A 22,119-nucleotide genomic window follows, 5' to 3' on the forward strand; every position below is an offset into this window, starting at 1 on the left:
TTGCTTTCCGCTCTTCTGCGTGTTCTGCCAGTCTTCCCCGCAAACAAATGCAGTGGTACCGAGTTGTGCCATATTTGTTCTGTTCACAGTGTTGTTTAGACTTGTTTTTGTTACAATTCTTATCTTGCTGTCTGCTTTAAGACTACACTACTTAAAAGATCTTTGAATTGGCTGAGTGATAGTCTCCATAAAAGATGACTTTTTTTAAAGCATTATTTTTCAGTGGTAGTAGAGCTAGGTCACGGATGCGTTTTATTTTTTATTTTACTTTGTTAATCTCAACCCAAGCTCTTTGAGGTTGAGATTCCATTGTGGTGGTGGTGTTGTGTGTGATGTGTAGTGTAATAGGTCTCCAGGCCTGAATGGAGGCTGTAAGCACTGTCACAAATGAATAATGAAGTGATAACTTAGAGCAGAAAAATACAAAGTGCTTTAGTAAGTTGCAAAAGGAAACATTAAATGATGCAGTGATTACTGTTGCACTTTAATACTATTGTGCCTCCAGGATACCGATCTTACAAGTTTTGAAGATGGAAAATGCCAGGCTAAATTCATAGTCCAAAGCACAGAGATGAGTAACATTTCCAAGAAACACAGTAGTGAGCTCACTGATACATCAGTAAGAGCAGAATGTTTCCAGTGTTGGTATTTCCATATACTGTCAATTTGAAATACCAGAAAAAGAAAGAAAACAAAGTAAAATGTAACTTGTTATTGTAATAAGTGATGGCTTGCCACAGCGGTCAGTTGTGTGGCAGTATAATACTTGGTCAGATGAACTGGTGTGGGTGGTACTGGTAAGCAGTTCCTTTATCCTTTTGCCCTTGTTTTTCAGTGCTTTGAGAACTCATAGCAGTGGGTCATATTTTTTTTTATACCTCCCTTTTAGCTGTCAGCAGAATGAAAGCAGGCCTGAAGCTGTTCACCTCTAAGCTCTTGTCGAGTAATGGCTGTTTGGGTGCTTTTAATCTTACAGAGTTGCTCATAAAGATGAGAGAGGAAAATTAGAGATTAAATCGTTCTCTCGGCACTCTTGGTGGAGTCATGTTGAAAGGCAGGAGAAATTCAGACATCCTTGGCTTTTACACCTCCATGCTAGACCTACATTTTCAGTGTGTTTAGATTGACCTCACTCTCATAACTTTTACCAAGGAAAACGAGTCAATGACTTGTGTCTGCTGCAGACCCAGCCAGAGTTCCTCTTGGATTTGAATCTTTCACGGCTCAGTTTTTGTACAGAACTGATATGCTCATAACACACATAATCTGGACCTCCATCCACAATGACAAGCTGCGCTTTGGTGTGTGGCTTTCCTCAGATTGCATGAATTCATTTCCATCCATTATGTTTCACTGTTAGTTTCATATGCACTGACTGCTTTGTTCCACAGTAGCTCTTCTTCCTTGGAAAGATCGAAATTTCCTCTTTGCCTGCATGACCATTGAGATCAGTACGTGTGACAATACCATTGTGAGTACAGTGTAAGTATCTATAAAAACCATCCAAATAATGTGCCCCATCTTTTTCCACTGCTGCTTACAGTACTGCTCTAAAAAAAGTGGATTCCTCACTTGCTAAGGAAGTTACTGAGTCATTTTTATCCATGGGCGAGCTTTAACTTCCAGAAGGCTTCCTTTAGGTGTCTTGCCTTTCCATTCCCGTTGAGTTGGGTGTTCAGTATGAACACTGTCATTGAAACACCTTTTCTTGTACATACCTGGGAATGCTGAGTAGGAAGTGGAGCTCTAGGTCTGCAACGGAAGGAGGAGGTGACTGACAACAAACTGTAATGTAATGGAAAGAGCAGCAAAGAGGATCAATAATAAGGCAGCTATATTTTGAAGCTAGTGCTTCAAAAATTGGTCATGTAGCTTTGGTATCTTTCTTGCCTTAGAAGTAACCGAATAGCAGCAGATTTTGCCATGAGGAAAACAAGATTACCTCACTGGAACCAGCTGCCTAAGATTACTATAGGTGTAACAAACATAAATTTGCTTGGTTTTATCTGCCACATAGATGGGTGCAGGATTTTAAAATCAATATGAACTTGATCTAGATGTAACATTAGTAATCAGATATTTACTGGTGTCTGCACAAATTACCCAAAGAAACAAAAAGGATCAATATTTTAAATTGTTTAAATCAAAAACTTCTCACTATACTGACATATAATTCATTAAAAAATAAAAACCATAGCTAACCAACATGGATTCTGTAATACCCCAATATACTTACCTCCTACATCATATGAGTTGCTTAGACACTTTTTAATTTCATAGTAAGAAGTTATTCAGCATCTATTTAGCAACACAACAGCTATAAAACTGTCCTTGCTTTAATGTCTACAGATATAGCCCTAATCTGAAAGCGTCTCTTGAAATTACCTCAGTAATCAGACTGGAGTTAAGATGCAGTGTATGTATTGGCATTTTGTGCCGCTGATTTTAAGATTCTCTGGACTGCAGAAGTCTGTAAAGGCTCACTGCACAGAACAGGCTATAACAAAGCAGTTAATGATTCTTGTGACATGAGTGCTGACATTTCAGTCTATTTGAATGGCACTGGCATTCTGCTTAAATATATCACTTTTATTAGTTGGATTTTTTTAAGCCAACTAGATATTAGGCATGGGTATGCATCTTAGCTAAACTGTAACCTAGCCAGTCCATGCTTTTTGCACTGCAGAGTACCCGGAGTTTTTCAAAACATGTAACCACAGTGATATTTTTATAAAGGAATGTTCACCTCATGGGATTTTTTTAAGGTGTTCTATTTTTTTTCCAAGTTACAGCTTCACTTTATTGTACATGATGTCTAATAAAAAAGATATATGTCTGTGATTGGACTTTGAAAAAGGGCTATGGTGCCTATTCCATTTAAAGGGAATGAAGTCAAGCAGTAAATTTGCTGGTCGCCCTTTTCATATTGACTGTATCTCGGCCAGCAGTTGGTCTTTGATGTTGTAACAATAGAGCACAGGCAGAGGAGGAGGAGGATTAGGACCTCCGTAATATAAAAACAAGTCTGCATTCATCATGATTTTTATAGAGCAAAGTCCATGTCTATTGGAGATTTGCAGTAGAGACTCAAGGGTCTGCAGAAGAGTGTAGCAATCTTAACATTTGCAGGGGTTTACAATTTGTCCATCTCTTCTTAATTCACTGTTTGTTTAGGCTTTCAGCATTTAACTTGTCCTATCTTGTTCCTTCCTACAGTAGGAAAACAGATACATGTCAGGGCAGAGCTTCTGGAGTATCATTTTCCTTTACAGAGGTTGATTGTTGTGTTATTTATGAAAGGCTTGCTGCAGCTGGCCAGTAAGGTATCTATTCCTCATCTAGTGCTTTAGAGCCCAAGCTTTTATTAGAAAAGAATAGAGGGGTTGATATGTATATGTCTAACATTTGTGAAAATATATATCAAAAGGGAACCTGGGCAGCCACACTATGGCTGTGTCTTCAGGCGTACTGGAACAATAGCGCCAAAGGTTTCAAATGAGCTATTTAGCCTGATAGAGTCCTGGAGCTTTTGATATGCATTTAAATGGTAGCAGCCGTAGCTCTTGCTCTTGATCAAAACATACAGAAGGAAAAGGATCATCCATTTCATGAAAATGTGCAAGGTATCAAGTTGCACTAAGTGCTGATGGGAGTAGATAGACTGTGAACTGTGAGCAGAGCTTGGAAAGAGCTGCAAAATCTGTAATGCACTGTTGTAGCTATGTGCGTAACACAGTCGATGTGGAAGGCAGGATGAATGGAGTGTTCCCAGCGACGTGCTGATGGCAGCAGCAGCAATGAGCCCGGTGCAAATGGAGCTGTATCAGAAGCCCAGAGGCAGCTATTAGGAGACCATCTGGGGATGCACCAAATTAAATTGCTTTACTGCATCCAGTTCCAGTGGCTCTTGCTTAAGGCGTGATCCTGAAGTATCTCAACAAGGCAGAACACCTGGAAGCTTCTCCACCAGACTCCAAAGACACCTGACCCAGGGAAGGGAAGAGAGGAAGAAAGATGCCAATCTGTATTGCATTTGACAGTTCAGGACTTGATTTAGGGTGGGATCCTGTGCCTTCTGGGTGTTCAGATTAGACCTGTGAGTCCAAACTGGTGAACTAGTCACTGCTTGCCAGTGGAGCTGCAGTAGCTCCTTAGATGTCATATACCACCTTCATCGCACAGCAAAATACGAGGTGATTTTTATATTTGTCAGCAAGTCAGTGCTGAGCAAACAAACCCTGCCCAGGGCTCTCACCAGGGTGACTTCATTCTGTCCTTGGACAAAGCACTCCACGATACCACTGGTCACCAAACACATAGCTCTTCAGTCAGGAATCTGTTCTTTTATTTAACATCTACCATGATGGCTATTAAAAAGGCAATGTCTGGTGCAGAGAATGCACACATGCTGTTTCTGTGCTCTGCTGTATGTCTCCTTCATCAGGCCCAGGTACAGCAGCGTCTTAGCTGTCTCTGCTTTCCCCTAGTATGTCAGCTGATGCGAGCAAACTCTGTGAGGCTTAGCCAGTATTAGGTGGGAGTTCTGGCTAGTTAGAGGCGTCACCTAGTGTGTAAAAGAGTTTGCCCTTGAGGGATCAATAGCGCTGAAAAACCTGCTGAAATCCTTCAGTGGCAGTGAATTTGATTCTTGCTCTTCTTTGATCTAGCATTCATGACTTTTTGAATAATGTAAATCAGAGCTGCCTTTCTCACCTACCCATCCCTCTTTCTTCTCCTGTGTCTCTCCTAAGAGGATCATTTTTTAATCTTCTTAACATCAAAATAAAATGAACTAATTATTTGCATAACATAAGAGTAAAAGCCAGATTAATACCACCTCTCTGATTTTTTTTTTTTCCTTTATCCTATTTAAATCTTCCCACAACAAAATATAAGAGGAGTTTGCAGCCGAAATCATGTGTTTACACTCTGATGGACTAAGTGGGGATGGGGGGGGTGGGGGAAGAGCTGTATATGCCAGTTCTCCAATATGTACTGCTGCCATTGACAAAAGGAGCCACAATTACATTGCAGTCAGGTTATAAACCCCAGAACACTCCCATGACAATTATTGTGGTTTACTTGTAAAGCCATATGAGGATGTATATTTATCTCTTCAGCACAGGTAAGTAGCTGAAAGTGAGTTCTGTGCCACAGCCTACCATGAAATGCTCTTCCAACCTGCTCTGCAGTGCATCTGCTGTATATGCTTTGGAATCTCTCTCTGTACAGAGGCAGCTCTTCCTCCCTGGGATATGGCATATCAGCTAGGTTCCCATCTCTGTTGCTTAACAGAGGAGTTTAGGATATCTCGAACCTGAACTTCTTATCTTTCCTCTTCTACCTTGCTGCTGGGACTAATCTAAATATGCATTTGGCCTGCTCCATACAGTTTATTGTCAGTGGCGTCTGGGTGGCTTCAGGCACATGCTAAGGTTATAACAAGTTTGAAAAATAAAACCATTTATCCTAAAAATAGCTCAGAACTAGCTAGTGATCATGGGGCGGAGGGGAGACAGAAATGAAGATGTTTTCTTTTCACGTAAGTGTCAAATTCAAAAGCATCTGCCTTGCTCAGTGCATGTATGGTATTCATTTCCTGTCTGCAGTCAATTGGAATGCCCCCCGAGTCGTTTGAAATTGAAAATCGAGTCATGCTTCTTTAATCAGCTCTAGGAAATAGCCCCCCTCCCTTACTGTTCTAAGAAAATTTATATATACATGCATAGAATTCATAATACAAAAAGCCTACTCTTCTCTCCAGGGCAAATCCTTTCTCTCTCCCTTCTTAAAAGGAGAAGGGTCTTCACATTGTCTTGTCATGGTGCCCTGTGTGTCTCCTAACTTGCTCTTCTTCCCCATAATGTCACTGGAGGGAGGCCTTTCTCTTGTGTATCGGTTTCCTCTTGTTTCTTTCTCTTGTTCTGGCATTAGGCAGTTCACACAGATGTAGAGAGAGGGCATAATGTCCACTGCTGATGTCTTGGTACAACAATAAGACAATTATTACACTGTGTGTACAGATGCCATTTATGCTAATGAATTCCAGTTGCTCATGTATCAGTCTCCAAAGTTTTCTAAATGAGGTACACTTGGCCTTGAAAGAATACTTCACTGCAGGAGCAGAGGTGCGCAGTCCTGAGGCAGCTGCTCAGATTTCTGCTGCTGTTTTGCTGTAAACTCATGGGTGTAGTAACAGCCCCTTCCAGAGAGTGTTGTGAGGCATATAGTTGGTGCATAGATATTGAATGTGAGCAAACACTGCCTTTCCTCTGCCTTCACCCTCTAACTTCCATCAAAAGAAAAACTAGTATTGGTGGGGAAGGCAGCTAAGGGAGGGTCAAGTAAATTGTCTCGCAGTGATTCGATGGTGCGTATGTTTTGAGCATCAAGACTCAAGTGATTTGCCTTTTTTCAGGCACAGAAGTAGTATTGCCAGAAGCACAGGAAACATCATGTTTTTGGAATATAACACTTGTCTGCTTTCTTGCTTGCCTGTTATTAGCTTTTGCTTATGTGATGAAGTCATCATGTAACTTTTAGTCCACAGGGACTAAACACTTTCTAGTCTCTAAAAACATCTGCCAGCTAACACAGAGTCATAGACACTTTTGAAAGCATAGGGTGGATATTCAGTGGCATATGAGAGGGAGACACAGAGGCTGGGAATAGCTGTTTCTTGGAAACTTAACAGCTGAAGGCAACTTTGGAAATTAAAAAAGTTTCAAGTAAGGTTACTCTTTTGGCTAGGGAGGGATGAAAACTGCTTTTATTAAAGCTGGTTCACCTAGTGAAATCTTATCCACAGTGATTTAGTGGAATAAACTTGCAAAAGGACCTAGTTTAAACCCCATTAAAATAATTTCAGATGTATGTTTGTTCTCTTTCATTGACACTGTGTGTGCTGGCCTGCAAAGCCTGACCAAAAAGTTGTGTACAAGAAGTATTAATACTCTGGATTTTGTTTACTTTTGCGGGTTTGATTGCAGCTTAAGGCAGATTTTCCCATTCTGTTGGAACCCTATGTGTAAATTATGATGCAAATGTCAAATGATGCGTGAGATTGGACCCATTCGATTAAATTTAGTCATGGTATAAATGGATTTTATACTACTGACTTTATGCAAGTATTTAATAAAGCCTGAAAAGAATCTGAACTTTCAAAGAATTTGCATTTTGGCACCACAGATTATTGGAGTGGAATAGTTGAGCTATTCTTCAGTTGTACATTTGCCTGTTCAACAGCTAAATCAGTGTGTCCTGTATGGAGAACTCCAGCCAGGCAGTGATTACAGGGAAGATCTTCAGAGTCATAAAGAACAACTAAATGTTTATCACCAGCTTAGGTAGCTGAAAATATCCGTTAACTACAAGCAAAACTTAGCACTGAACATCTGTCCAAGCCCTACACAATTTTAGTTCTGTGCGTTTGGCCATCCCATGGATGGCTGAGTATCTACTGAAGAACAAAGCACCGGTGTGTACTACGTTAGAAAATTTGCTAAAGGGCCTCTATTTTTTTCTAGCAGTCATTGAGCTGTAATTACCGCCAAGTCCTTTTTATTATCGAAGTGTTTATACAAACTGGCAGTTCTTCACCTTGAAGCTGAACCATAGTGTTTCTATTTTTCAGCTGAAGGAAAACACGAAATATAAGCAAACAACAGAGAATAAAAAATACCTGTGCTGTGAAATGTGTATCCACAACATGTAGCAAAAGGTTGCCAGATCTGAGTATAATAGGGTTGGTTTTCTCCTTAAGGTCTGAGGAAAAAATACTGTCTGCCAGAGCAGTTCAGATGTGGACCCACTCTTTACCAACAGTGGGGAAGACACAGAGAGGTTGGTGAGAGAAAAGAAAGTGTCCCAGCTACAGACTGAATGAAGGATGGAGCAAAGCTTGGTGACTGTAAGTGAATAAACAGACTCAGTAGGGGAGGAATGGTGGTGGGGCTGCTCTGGCACTCAGGTTGTATCTGTTCAGATGGTTCAACAAGGCCTGTTCCTCCACTGCAGAGGGTTCTGTCGTAGTGTTGGCCATGTGCCTTGAAAGAGTTGTCTCAGACTTACTAGACCTTAGATGTGAAGGGGGCCTCAACACTACTGCCCTAGGATCTCCGCAGTTGTAGCATAAGTTCTGGCTATGTGTTCAGTTCTCAAGATTTTCTGTGGAGCTATGAGGGCTAGAAGTTTTTAGTGTAAAAAAACGAAAATTCAAAAGCTGTGATTCTAATACAAATGTGCCCAGCTGCTTTGCGATTCTGCTTCTGCTGTACGCCGCTCGTGAGAGCTATTTCAGCATACGGCAGAAAAATCAGCTGTGGTGGGCTGGGTATATACTTGGGCATCCCAAACACCTCGCTGCCTAACGGTGCTGCCACTGGCACCCGACATTTAAGCTGTCTATAGAAGACCTTTGCTCCAACAGTGACTGCAGATCGGCATGTCTACTCTGAATTGCTGCTGTCCTAATTGCAATGGTATTCACAACTCCATCCTGTTCCCCACAGAAACACAGTCACTTCAAGAGTTGTACAGCCCTGAAGATAATGTGTCCCATAGCAGTGCCCTGTGGAATGACTTTGCGGAGTCACAGTCACGCATGCAGTTGTACTGCAAGTTAGAAAGAACTGGATTCAATGTCATTTTACTAATTTTGCTGGACTAAATAGAGAATTATTGAAAAATAGGCCCTGATAAGCAGAACTCTACTGTTATAAATTTTTGATTGCCAACTAATCAGTGATTCATCTTCTATTTACACAATGTTTAAAGCAGATCCTATATTTTGGAGCCCCGTAGTGAAAACAATTGTGTACATGCAAGCCAGTGTAGTCCATTTTAAGTGATTTATGAATAGTGATTATCTAAAACATGCTATTAATTATTGCAACAATTAATTTGTGTGGCTTTCTAAAGATAAGTAAGGCCTGTCACTTCATTGATATATGTGAACATGAAGGACAAGCACATTTTAAGAAAAAATGAGAGTCTCAGTAGCCGAGTGGTTGATGTGACACCCCTCTGGTCTGACTGCTTCTGGAGATGCAGACCATCACTGACTCCTTGGAGCGAACTGGAGCTGTGAGGCTCAGTACCACCGCATGCTTTCAGATAGTCACACAGAAATTAAATATGAACCCAGGTGATTTGCCTGTTAAATGAGAAAGCCAAGACAGAGCTAAGAACAGAACAAGGGTATTCTGACTGCCTGGACTGTATGTGTCATTAATCATAAAGGAAAGTTTTCTCGGTATATCTCTGATAATGCTTTTCAGCTGCTGTCTTCAGTGTCTGCTTATCTAACACTGTCCTCATACCTCTTTCTGCTAGGTCCTGTACTGTTTATACTCATGATAGAAAAATAATATTAAAACCTGGGAATTAGATCACCCAAGTTCATTACAAATCTTGGATCTACAGAGGTGAAAGTCTCGTGTAGTATCCCGGGTGTGTTAGTCAGCCTCCCCAGACTGGTTAATTTTAAAGTAATCATTTAGCGCTAACCTGGAAACACATGACAGCCTTCAAAATCAAAACAATCTGTTTAGGCAGGTGGGAAATGAAACCAGTCCTAATGGCTATAATGGTTTTCTGTGAAGGCCCCAGGCCTCATTTTGTCTCTGATAGCAATATAATCTTTTATAGCGTCTGTGAAGTTTCCTAACAAATAAACGTTCCTTGTTCCTGGTGGTTGAAGATGCTGTACAGGTGCATCATGAAAGTGCATTGACAGACTGTTGGTTTTCAATTCAAGACCTCTTGTCAAGATCATTTTACAAGATATTTCAAAGGAGTATACAAGAAATAAAAAAGCAATGTAGGTGCAGCAGGCATTTAGTAATAGATTCCCTTGCTGTCTGTGACCTGTTAGGGATATAAGTTGCATCAGTTTTCCCAAATTCTTCCAGCTCCCTAATTAGCAGTGCTTGCAAATGTGCCCTTAGTTTGGCAAGTGGGGAAGGAATGAAGGAAGGTAAGTAGTATGAAGGACAGAGAAAGAGCAGCTCCTCCAGAATATTTTCTGTAGCTCCAGGCATTCCTCACTTATTTTCTGTCTTGGTTGTTCTCCCAGAACTGGAAATGGTATTAAAATAAGGGAGAGAGGAGGGAGATGGATTCCTCACCTGCTAAAAATGCAGAGAAATTCTCATTTTTTCCCTAGTTTGATATTTTTACAAGTTCCCATTTCTGTTTAATTTCTCAGTGGGAAAGCAAAATGGTACACTTCCCTGCAGCTAATGTCTAATGTGACAGAGGGAGAAACAAAATAGGAAGGCAACTCAGGGAGTTAAAATACCCATTTGATTATTGAAAAGTTAAACTGCACTATCAGGTAGGAAATTTTTCCTGCATGCAGGGTTGTCTCTTGGTGCCTTAAACCTTGCGATGGTGCAAGTCGCACTTGGATCACCAGCATTTAAAGTTATCCTCACAAAATAATGGCTCTTCTTCCCTCATTTATAGACAGATACAAAGACATTGATATGCACTGGACTATTGCCCTCCCTTTTTCAGTGGTGAGTGTGGCAAGGTGTGTTATTCTGTAATACAAACAATATGGCAGATTCTCTCGGGTTTATTTCAGCGCCTTGTCACACAGTGTTCCTGCGGTTATATACTGACCACACTTAAAACACTCAGAAATCCTAAGCTGGTTTTCTATTAGGAACTTCTATAAATATCTGATCCCATGGGGCAGCAAAACTGTAGCTCACAGCACGCATGAGTAACCCCTCAAAAATCATCTTAAGGGAAAGTTTAAAAGTTGTTAATCCTGCTAAATGAAAGAAAAAAAGTGATTTATCTTAAAATATTTAGAACAGATGCATCATTTGAGTAAGAAACCAATGTGCCTGAATTAGAAATGTCATAACTTCAAAGAAACTGAGTCAGTAGCTCAGAATGAAGTGACATAGCTTTTAAAGGAAGGCAAGTAGCACTGTTTTCCCAAAAGCAATCAGGAATATAAATTGTGTACACCTAAAAATAAATCGTGTACAAAAATGTGAAATTCTGTAGGAATAAGAAAAGAAGAATATTCCCACACAAACACCAAAAGAAATTAAATTTCATCTGTTAGCTTTGGAACACAACCCTGTTTTCCTCAGAAAGAATGCTGGCATTGCAATAAGGACACACTTTTTCCTGCTAGATTGGCCTTGGAAGACCCTTTGCCTGAGTTAATGCAGTAGAACAGAGTGAGCCCATATTCTTCTCTTCACATGCAGTTCAATCTCACTTTTTGTTGATGGTGGCCTCTTTTGTCTTTTTACGAGAAATACACATTTCTAATAATACTGCAGATCAGCTTAAACACTACAGCAAGAATTATCTCCCTAAAAAAATAGCTTTCTGTTCATTTTAGTAACTGGAAACAAATGGTCTTTTGCTCATGGTAATATGAGCAGATAACTGATGATGCATATTGAGCCTTTGTGTTTGCTTGTGTTGCAATATGACACAGAAGCCCCGAGGAGGCACAGTGTGGGCTTGTCCTAGCATGAAAGGGACTGCAAGAGGTAGCACTGCGGTTTAGGCAGAGGACACACTGTTTAACCTGTGTTATTCCTGCCAGGCGTTAGTCAACGCTGCTCTCAAAGACAAACTCCACATGTACCCCCCCGAATTCTGCTTTTGAGCTTGGCTGTCATTGCCATTAGAACTGTGTACCTAGTGCTGAATCGGGGTCTTCTGGTCATGTCGAGCATGCAGAGCGGTCCATCTCCCTCTGCGCCGCAACAGCCTTTGGTATAGGGCAGTTATCATGGCCCCCCCTCCATTTTTCTTTTTAACGTTAACCCCAACTCATTCAGTCTGTAATTAATGACAGTCCCTGCCCCAAGCAGCTTGGTAGTGGGCCCGATCAGCCTGATGTCATTATTTCACCATGACAATTTTCTAACTAACTCCATGTGATATTCCATCTGTCTGACACTATTAAAAAGTTTTTATATAGCCCCTATTATTGTAGTTGCTGAGCTCCGCGCAAACATCACAGTGAGGAAGGGAAGTGCAGTTATCCCCACCGAGGCACAGACCAACCATGACCTGCCAAGATCACACAGCGAGTTTTATCAGAGAATTAAATGTAGGTCTCTCAGGTCCTTGGCCAGCTCTAGCTGTGTGGTGTGTTAATGTGGAGAATCAGGATGCTCCTGAAGTGGCAAGCTGATAGGGAAAGTGTGAAATTGTATGTGAGAATTTTATTACTTTTTAATAAAATCTCACTTTATTTTTAATAAAGGTAAGATTATGGGCATGATACCCCAGAAAAAAAGTAGTTAAGTCCCACATTTTTTTGGTTCCTCTCTGAAGTAATTTAATAACAGCACAATTACACCTTGTTAGTCAGACATGCCTGAAAAGCTATTTAATCCTCATACACCAAGAAATTTGCAGTTAATTTCTGTTTGAGAAGTGTTAATTTGAAACACTAGCCTATGGGTAAGGAACCTAAAGTTGGCTAAGTGGCCCTAAATTTTGTTTCCCAGAGCTTGCTCCTGTGTTGTTTGCTTTCTGCTTTAAATTGAATAAGGTGTTTGTTAACGGGTGGCCCACCAAAGGCACCTGAAAGTCCTACCTGGCCTTCAACAGAGAGAAGCATTCTTGTTTTAGGCTTCAAGCAATACAGTCAGGAGCACGTACATTTTAGCACTACACATGTACACTCATTCAGAATGAACTTCTTGCATCTGTGCTATAGATAGATGTATAACAGTACCCTTTCAGCGCTTTCAGAGTGTAACCACTCTGATCATGAAAATAGCAAGACAACATTAATTCTGCTAAATCTGATTTTGCTCTTTATAAATGCAGTGCGGCAAGCAGGGAAGAGGAGAACCACCTTAGTTTTTGCTTGAGACAATTTCACATAGTCCCAGATTAACTCTTAAATCTTGGTTTATTTAACTCACTGGATATTTCCTGTAATGTGTACAGATTGTATTGTAAAATCTCTAAAAAGGTCAATTTAGAACCTTCTAAGCAAATAAACACGAAATAAAAGGCATTGGAACTGTTATCTATCTGAGAGCTTAACAAAAGGTATGCTAGCTTAATTTGAGCCAGGAGAGCTGGACGGAGATTGCGTTTAACCAGAAATGCTGGCAAAAATATGCTTCAGTAGAGCCAGAACCCCATGTGGCCATTCCACTTTAATTGTGCTTGTTTTAAAAGATAGGTCTTTAACATTTACCCTCTCCATGCTTGCTGTCTCTTTATGAACAGAAAATAAAAGCTCTCCAGGCAGTCATACTGAGACCTCAAGCCTAAAATTTTTCAGCTGAGTCAAAAGCAAAACCTGCACCGAATCTGCTCCATGCATTTTTTTTTTTTTGGTAGCCGTAAGAAGGTTGGACTTCTCTGCCTTTTTATCCCCACCCCGCCCGAGTCCCCGGAACAGTCCTAGCCCCGGGGAGCCAGTGTTTTGATACTAAATGTATCTCTTTGGTGAGGGTCAAAGGCAGTGGCAGCAGTGCTACTGGTTTGAGGGCAGCCTGCTGTAGTGTACTACAAAACCCGAAAGTACGCTCAACAATAACAAAAACATTAACCGCTGACCCACAACTTGGTGAAATTCAATCCCACCATTAGGCAAACATGAAAATGAGATCCCAGAGGAAGGAAGGTTCAGATGTTCAAGACCAGAGAAACTGGGTGAGGAAAACAGATGACAAGATGGAAGTTTTTGCAGGCTGAGGAGAGAGAGGGGGAGGTTGCAAGTTCAGCAGTAGGATCTTTTGATACCATAAATTTCAATATGAACTTAGCAGTCATTGTTTTCACTCCACTTTGGAGCAAAGCAAACTATATCAATTTATAGTAAAGATACCTTTCACCATTTTAGGGACATGTTTAATGTAGTATAATTTCATTTGCCAGACCTTTCTTCAGAGCTTTGTTTCCAGATTTGCTTTGAGTTAGATGCTTGTGTCAATGCAAGTAGGTGTTCACTGCAGGACTGGAATGTCACGGGAACTTGATAGAGCTAAGCACCCAAGCTTTATGTTGTGTCAGATGGTTACAGACTTGCACCACTGGAACCAAGTGTATTTCAGTGAGAGTCAGGTGCCAAACTTGTGAGCACCCTAGAAAATACTAGTTGTAAATCATGTGTGTTGCGGTAATGAGCCATGGGTCTGTGTGCTGAAAGGGTTTCTGTGTGCACTCTGCAGCCATCATTGGCAGCGAGCTGGAGACCGGGGCACTGGCAGGACTGCGTGCTCTGCCAGTTGTTGTTATAGTGCGTTGCTTTTTCCCCCCAGAACACAGTCACTGCGGATGACCATGCTCCTGAAGACAACAGCTTCACCCTGAATCCCGAGGACAGAAGAGAATACCCTGATCTCCAGGCTGCCCACCAGCCGTTCCCTAAACAGCGATTCAGGCAAGAAATCGGGCATACGTCCTTGCAAAGAGATGGACCCAGATCTTTCCTCCTGGATCTCCCAAACTTCCCTGACCTGTCAAAAGCAGAGATCAATGGGCAGAATCCCAATATTCAGGTACAAATTTATGTTAATGTATGATTTTTTTATGAGCTGCACAAAATTTTTTTACTGAACCAAGATAACTTTCAGCCTGGCTTCCATGACATGCAGTCAGAACACCCTGTCACTCTACCAATAGCACCAAGAAGGAATGAATATAATATAATGTAAAGTAATGTAATATAATGTAATGTAATGTAATGTAACATTATATATAAAATATATAATATATAATATACTTTTTGTCTTACGTGAATGCACAGATTTCATTTTTTTTTCTGAATTTCTTTTTGAATAGTGTTAATTCCAGAAGTGTGGGTATCAGTGTAGACCTATTTATGATACTAAAACCATCTTTGCTATTGCCATTTTGAAACATGTTATCTTCGGTGATATTAAAAGGATATTTTAAGTTCTGTTTTCAATTCTCTGTTGCAACATTTGTTTGTGAGCCGGTTCTCTCTTGGTATGCTATTATAAAATGCAGCCATCCCCAAAGATTATAAGAGAACAAGTCTTTTAAGTTTCAGCTCAAAATGTGATCCTCTGTATGAAACCAAGATTTAAAGTTAATTTCTGCAGCAGCTGCCTGGAGTAAAAAAAGTTGTCTGCGAGAAACTTTGTTATATGTTATTCCTCAAACTGTTCTTGGGTTTGGAATGGCTTCTTATAAGCCACTTGCATCTTGAAACTTCAAGGATTAGAAAGAGGAAAAAATGAGTGATTTGTTTTTAATTCAGAGCCTTGAAGCAAAATTGGCATTAATAAGCAGTCTTTTCTAACCAAAACAATAAATTGAAATGTTGCTCTGCCTAAGATGTGCTCATAAAAACAGAACACTAATAGAACTGGTTTTCTGGTTAAATGAATTCCTGGCTTTATACAGTCCCCCAGCCCACGTAATTACCATCCTTTTGATATGTCTAAGAAGTACGTACATAAAGGTATAATAGTGAGAGACCAACATGACTGGGCGAGAAGAAGCTGTCTCCACGTGGACACTCCATTATGGCATAGACGGCTTGCAATGTTAAGAAGCCTAGCAGATTTGCATCAAGTGTGGGTCCAGTACTTGACGGGCCAAGGTAGTAAACGTGTTCCATGTGGTGACTGTACACATGCCTCACCCTAGGAGAAGCCTTCCAGAAAGCCTTAGGAGGGGAAGGCAGCGAAGCTATAGGGGCCTCAGATTGTGGCATTAGGTAAATGGCGTAACATCATTGTTTGAACAGTAGGTAAACTGCAGAGGAGGACAGAAGGAAATTAAAACCTTCTCTGATCGGTAACAGCATTTAATGTTTAGACGCAGGGAATAGATAAATGAGATGGAAACATTTCCCTGGCTTGTCTTTATAGTAACTGCTTCTGCTATGACCTCTTGTTTCACCACCTGATCTTTGAAATGTGTCAGCTGACTATGTCAGCAGTTTTGCTGAGCTCTGGAACTGGGGAGCCTGGTCCTGTAAACTGGAAAACACTGGGCAACATTAATGCCAGAGGATTGCCTGTGCAATCCTTCTGCCTTGTGCATCTTGCGCACAAGGATCATCTCTTTTAGAAACAGACTCCAGAAGTTCTGCATAATATTTAGTCTGCTTACTTAGGTGCATAAATACAGATACACAAAGCTTCTTTAAGTTACTGGTTGACAGTCCTGCAGCAGGTCAGGCCTCATGCAGATAAAACTCCCATTAATTCATTACAGAGTCAATGAAAGTTTATTTCTTTGCCTAGAAGTTGTAAAAGGTGGCCTACTCTTTTGGGAAAAACAGGATTATAGTGAATTCTTGCTTGTTAAACAGTACTGTACTGACCTGAATAGAAATAACGACACTTGTGGACTTGCAAATTTCTCGTCAACTGTTCGGTAGGTGAGAGCAGAATCGATGCTCATTTTTGGATTTGCACAATGGCTTCAGGCTCTACGTTACAGTCCTGGGGGGTGTTAATTTAAAAGTCCTCCTGGAACAGTGAGGTTGGAAAGGAGAAAAAAGGCTGCTGGTACAAACCTGCATAAACCAAGAATAACATTTTTAAGGGAAATTATACATGTAAATTTTAAAAACCTAATAAACAGACATAAAACTCAGCCTGAAAAAGCAGGTTGCAAAGATAATCCAGTGAGTTCTCTTTATGGCCATTCCTTGTCTGGTCTCCAGTGAGAAGGCAATTGCTGTATCATGCTCTGGTTGTATGCTCTTTCAGGGAGGAAGTTGTGGATATCAGAACACCATCAGAGGAATTCAGAAAATGAACATGTCCCCAGGTATTACTGTATTTGTCAGGTGATAATCAAATATAAGTGTAGTGGACTGTCTTCTAGAGAAACCTCAGAAACAACAGTTGGGGCTGCAGCAATCCAAATGCAGTTTGACTCTTTGCATGGCAAACCAGGACGATACTTACTGGTCTTTCTGTGGCATTCTAGCCTTGTAAAATCTCCCATCATTTCGAGTGGCTGTTTATGCTTTAGCATTGCTTCCGCACTGGTACATGAGAGTAACTGCAGTAGTTGCCGTTGAGCAAAGGCTGGCTGTTTGATTGGGGGGTTCTTTATTTCCTTTTTTTAATCATTTTGACTATTCTGTCAATGCCTGGAAGACTTCTGGAAGAGAAGGTGATTACAAAAACCAATCACACATTTTCTCTGGATTTCCTCTCACATGTGGAAAATCCCTTTCATGTAGGTTTGTGCTCGTTTGATGAACTAGCCAAGGGATGTCTATGCAGACCTTGTAATTGAGCAGAGTTATTATTCAGAGCAAGACAGAATTGTTCTTACTTGTGAGTAACAGAATGACACCACATGGGAGGTGTATAGGAACCTGCTTACCTTCCATTTCTGATGGGTTTTTCTCATCTGTTCCAGCCAGCCTTCTACAACCTCTCGGCTCTTCTCTGCAGCCAGATGCTTCAACCTGCAATTGAACTTTTGCTCTTGCTCCTGCCCTGTTCTTTTTATTCCTGGTTTCCAAGGCTTGTGTACTGTAACAGGTAGTGTGCTGCTCTCTGTTGTCCCACTGCTTTGCTGCTTTCCTAGCAGTGCTCGACACCATGACAAATGAGCAGAAAAGGGAAGACTCCTCACTGCTGGTCAGGCAAGGGCATGTTGTTGATATCGATGCTCTTCAGAGAACTTGAATCTTGATCAAGCTTCACAACCAGTATACCTGAAACACAGCTGGGTGAGTTCCAGTTGCAATGGATATGTGAAACATTTTGGATGAGGAGATAAGTTCCAAGCAGAAACTGTGTGCAGTTGGATGGGATTCCTGTCCTAAAAAACATGTTGATGTACCCTGGAAAACTCAAGTAAAATAGTGTATCATTAAATCTGCTTTAATTAGTGTGTTCCATGTGAGTCATAGGATTGGTAATAATTGATAGGAGTGATTTTAAGCCATCAAGTAATGCTGCCTGCTTGGTGATGTGTTGTCTTTATCATTTTGCATGAGACCTGCAGACCATATCTATTAGTCGTGCCACTCCAGTGCTACTGTGTTAGCTTTATTTATGCTCTTTGATATCTATTCAGTTTTTATCTTCTCGTAAAAAAAATCTACACAGAACCCCCCACTCTAGTAACATACGCAACTACAGAAGAAACAGGGCTGTATGATCTGCTTTTAAAAAAGAACCACAGAGTTCAAACCAACTCGTCTCTGGGTTCATCCATACCCATTTCCCTCATCTCCGTCTATATCATATGTCACTTTTAACACATTTTATAGCATTTTATAGGTGGCATTTATATTTGTCATTTGAAGCTGCTGGTTTCACTGCACTGGAAAACAACACGCTCTTGGTACCATCACAAAAGAATCAGTGATGTCTGTAATATCGAGCTCTGGCTGGTACATTGCATCTCTAATTTAGTACAGTAAGAATTGGAGGGCTCCAGTAGCGCTTATGTCTTGTAATACCTGCAAGGCTTAATAGTTTAAGGTAGTAGCAAAGCTGCAGTACTGGAAGCACAATATAGCCTTGCCAGGAACTAGCTAGTCCTTTTAGCAAGCTGGAGAGACTAATCTAGGCACAGCAGGGTGCCAGAGGGCCATGGTTAACCCACTTCCAATACCAGAGCTGTTACCAGCTCTGTGCAGATTTCTTAATGTTATGGTGTAACGAGCTCACTGCAGAGTGCAAAACTCAGAGCTGGGTTTTGGACCAGACTTTTAATTCTGGTGTTCAGTTGGGCCCATCAGAGAGTGCAAATAGGATTGACATCATTAAATATGAATTTCAAGTTTCGAGTCACATTGTCTTCTTTGCTCCCAGAAAATTTTGAGGGTCCTTTTCATCAAGTCCAGAAAACAGTTCTAAGTGAGCTGTCATGACATAACCAGAAGTAAATTGGTGTCCCTACTTATATAATTTTAACTGAAGCTGTTATGTGGTATAAACCTAAATTTACCATTTCAACATCTCAGTTCTATTCTGCTATTATAGTTACCTCATTGCTGACTTGATCTTACCCACCTTTATGGAATGGAAAGTTTTGCATTGAAAAGTTGCATCGGTTGCATGAAGGGAACAGAGGATAGAAATGTCATAGAATCCACTGCTTGCACAATATTGCAAACGTAGTTCTTCCTGAAACACAGTCTTCCAGTTGCTTAGGGCAATGTTTACACCATTAAAGTGAATTCAGAAACACTGTCTCGGTAAACAGGACGAAGTACACAGAACTTCTTGTGCACTCCAACAGGCAGGAATAATATTTATCTTCTGTATATTTTTGGCCAGGAGAAAATTGGATGTCGGTGTCTGAAGACATCTGTGCTTGATACATTTGTTTCATTAGAAATTGACTGCAAGTCTGATGTTTTAATGTACCTGTGCCAATTATTTATCACAATTTTTAGAGGAACATCCTTATTTGTAGCTCATACAACCATAGAAGAAGTGGTTTCGCTTTAGGTTTGAATACTTCTGGAGATGATTGTGGATTTATACAAGAACCATGTTACCACAGACATTTTGGGAAGCCTGACAAACAAATAATCTGTATAGTTTTGATAATCACTGGAAGAAGAAATCAGAGAAAATTAAGTCTTTAAAATATTATCCAAGATAGAAATACTAAACTAGGTCTATTTTTTAATTTTTGAGAGAATGTTTTTTTGTTGGAGTAGTCACAGAGCATGAAAGCTTTTCCAGAGCTGCTTTAAATGCCCATTTTTAATGACTGTAGTTCTAGATCGTGTTTCTTTTTTCCTTTTTATAAACAATCCCCAGTATAGAAACCGATCAAACAAGACACATGTTTGTGTGGCATGTATATGTATTTGTATTTTTGTGGTCCTGGGCTAATGTTGTTAAGGCTATCTTTAAGTATGGGGAAAAATTCAGTGAATGCTGATTTTCCAACATTTTAGACTGGGATAGGGGAGCAATTGCTCACCCGAAGCGGCATCCCCTTCTCACACCTCTGCCCTAACTTTTGGGTCATACCATGGAGGAATTACTAGGATTACTCACAGATTTCCTCCCTGCCTCTGGAAGGTGCATTAGAGGCTGGGCAGAGCATAGCTGAGTTCCTGAAAACAAACAGAAACAGAGTGAACTCAAGTCGTCTTTTTTAACATCCAAGAGTGGCAGTTCAAATAATCCCAGGATTCTTTATAGAATTTCTTTCACTCTGTGTTTTTTTATGCCGCATGTGAAATAAACAACTTGGTAATCAAAACAGGGAAGTAAGGGATATAGGCGTATGTCAAACTACCACATTGGATTTTGCTTTTGCTATGTTTTCTTTTTAAATAGGCTATTTAAAAAATCCTGCTTACACTGGGGTGGATCTCTCTTGGTGCTGCCTCTCCCCAGACCTCTCTTCTCATTAAGACAAAGGGATTAATAGCTGGAATAAGGTCTCAGGCCTCAACTTCTTATCTGGCTCGTGGATGGCAAAGCACCGTAGTACTGCCAAGTGAGTTACAGCCGTGCTAGAGAGGAGAGAGACTGACTGGAAGAACTCCTTCCCCCCTGCCCAGGTATCACTGAAAGAAACACCATGTGATTTTGCCTGCTGCTGACAAGCGTGCCTATGCAGGGCACTGGGTCATCCTGATGGGTTGTGGCTTCCCAGTTCGCTCCATGTTAGCTAGCTCTAAGACAGATCTAAGTAGGTTTTTGTTGCAGGGTAAGTTCTTATGTGTTGCAAAACTCATTTTAAAGGGCTTTGTAATAAGCCTCCTTGGTAGCAAACACAGGCTGAAGTGGGATATCTGATTGCACAGGCACGTCTTGAAAGTAAGTTAGTAGCAGTGCTGTTGCAGGTCTGATGAGGTCTCATGAACCTGCAAGTTTGTACATTACACCTGTATCTCTTCCCCAGTGTAGCAGATACCCCAAGAGAAGCTTCTCTGTCCCTACAAACCCTCTTCTGCTTAAACTGACTTGGCATCCTGAATAGGTATTTTAAATCAAATCCCTATGGTTCTTCAGACTGTACCTGGCGGAAATAATGCCAGTTCATTCTGACTCACTATCGTGTAACTACAGATCACCAGAGCAAATGGAACGATTATCAAGTGCTTCCTGTCTTTTTTTATGAGAGATGTTTTTGTTCCCCACCTTGCTGAGTCATTGCTTACAAAGTTAATATGATCTTAAAAATACTTGCCGCTAAAGTACTAGAGTCATACTAATTATCACAGGGGCAGTACTAAAGCCCTGCAGCTGGCCAGCAGTGCACAGTGTTAGCCGCTCAGTATCACTATTTCCTTTCACTTGCTGTGAAAACTCTGTTTTACTTGGATGGATGCAACAATTTTGAATCACTAACTTGGTGTTTTCAAACTTATGAAATCCATTTTAACTTTTGGTCTGTAGAAACTGAGGTTTAATGAAGTAATCATTCCAATTCCATATTTAGTCTGGGAGTAACATATCTCTTCTGTAGAGATGTTGTTAGGCTGACAACTGCACTTTCCCTTGCTCTTGCTCTTTCTCCCAGCGGAGCTTCTTAGTAGCCTCAAAGTTGTTTCATTTCAGTGGTTTGGTCTGTGGTCAAATGCAAAGCATGAAATAGATGCAAAATCTCCTTTCTCCAAAAAAGGATATGTGGGCATTGTCTTTGGGCAGCTGTGTCTGCAGCTACAAAGCCATGGCAGCGATTCTGTTTTGCTTCCTATATCACACTACTCTGGATCACAGGTAACTGAAGAAACACAGACCCTCTTTTCTTTCTTTTTCTTGTGTGTATCTTGTGATTTGACTAATAACAATCATATAAAACTAAAGCTTTTATCCAAAATGCAAATCCATAGAGCCATGTAAATTACTTTTAGCATAATAGTACATTATTCTGTTTTTCCTGGTTTTACACAACCCTATTTTCATGGAGTACTGTGTTGAAAGACTGCTTTGTAAATCTATACAGCATGAAGAATACCTCCATACCTATTAAATATTGTAGGTATATCTGATACTCACTTCAGTATCATTTCTTTAACTTGTGGTCAGCCCTGAAGTGGTCAGGCAGCTGGACTAGATGATTGTTGTACGTCCCTTCCAACTGAAAATATTCCTCCTCTCCTCCTCTCCTCCTCTCCTCTCCTCTCCTCTCCTCTCCTCTCCTCTCCTCTCCTCTCCTCTCCTCTCCTCTCCTCTCCTCTCCTCTCCT

At 40.7% G+C, this 22,119-nt stretch overlaps 1 protein-coding gene across 1 annotated transcript in view; it reads left to right on the forward strand.

Annotated features, from left to right (window-relative positions):
- ISM1 (isthmin 1) overlaps nucleotides 1–22,119 on the forward strand; it is a 38,961-nt gene that overhangs the window by 7,176 nt on the left and 9,666 nt on the right. Inside the window, exon 2 of the mRNA XM_075446286.1 lies at nucleotides 14,268–14,507. Within this exon, the coding sequence (XP_075302401.1) occupies nucleotides 14,268–14,507 (240 nt within the window). The remainder of the gene's footprint in view (nucleotides 1–14,267; nucleotides 14,508–22,119) is intronic.

The sequence above is a fragment of the Opisthocomus hoazin genome, chromosome 2 (genome assembly GCF_030867145.1).
Source record: "Opisthocomus hoazin isolate bOpiHoa1 chromosome 2, bOpiHoa1.hap1, whole genome shotgun sequence".
In the NCBI taxonomy this organism is placed as follows: Eukaryota; Metazoa; Chordata; class Aves; order Opisthocomiformes; family Opisthocomidae; genus Opisthocomus; species Opisthocomus hoazin.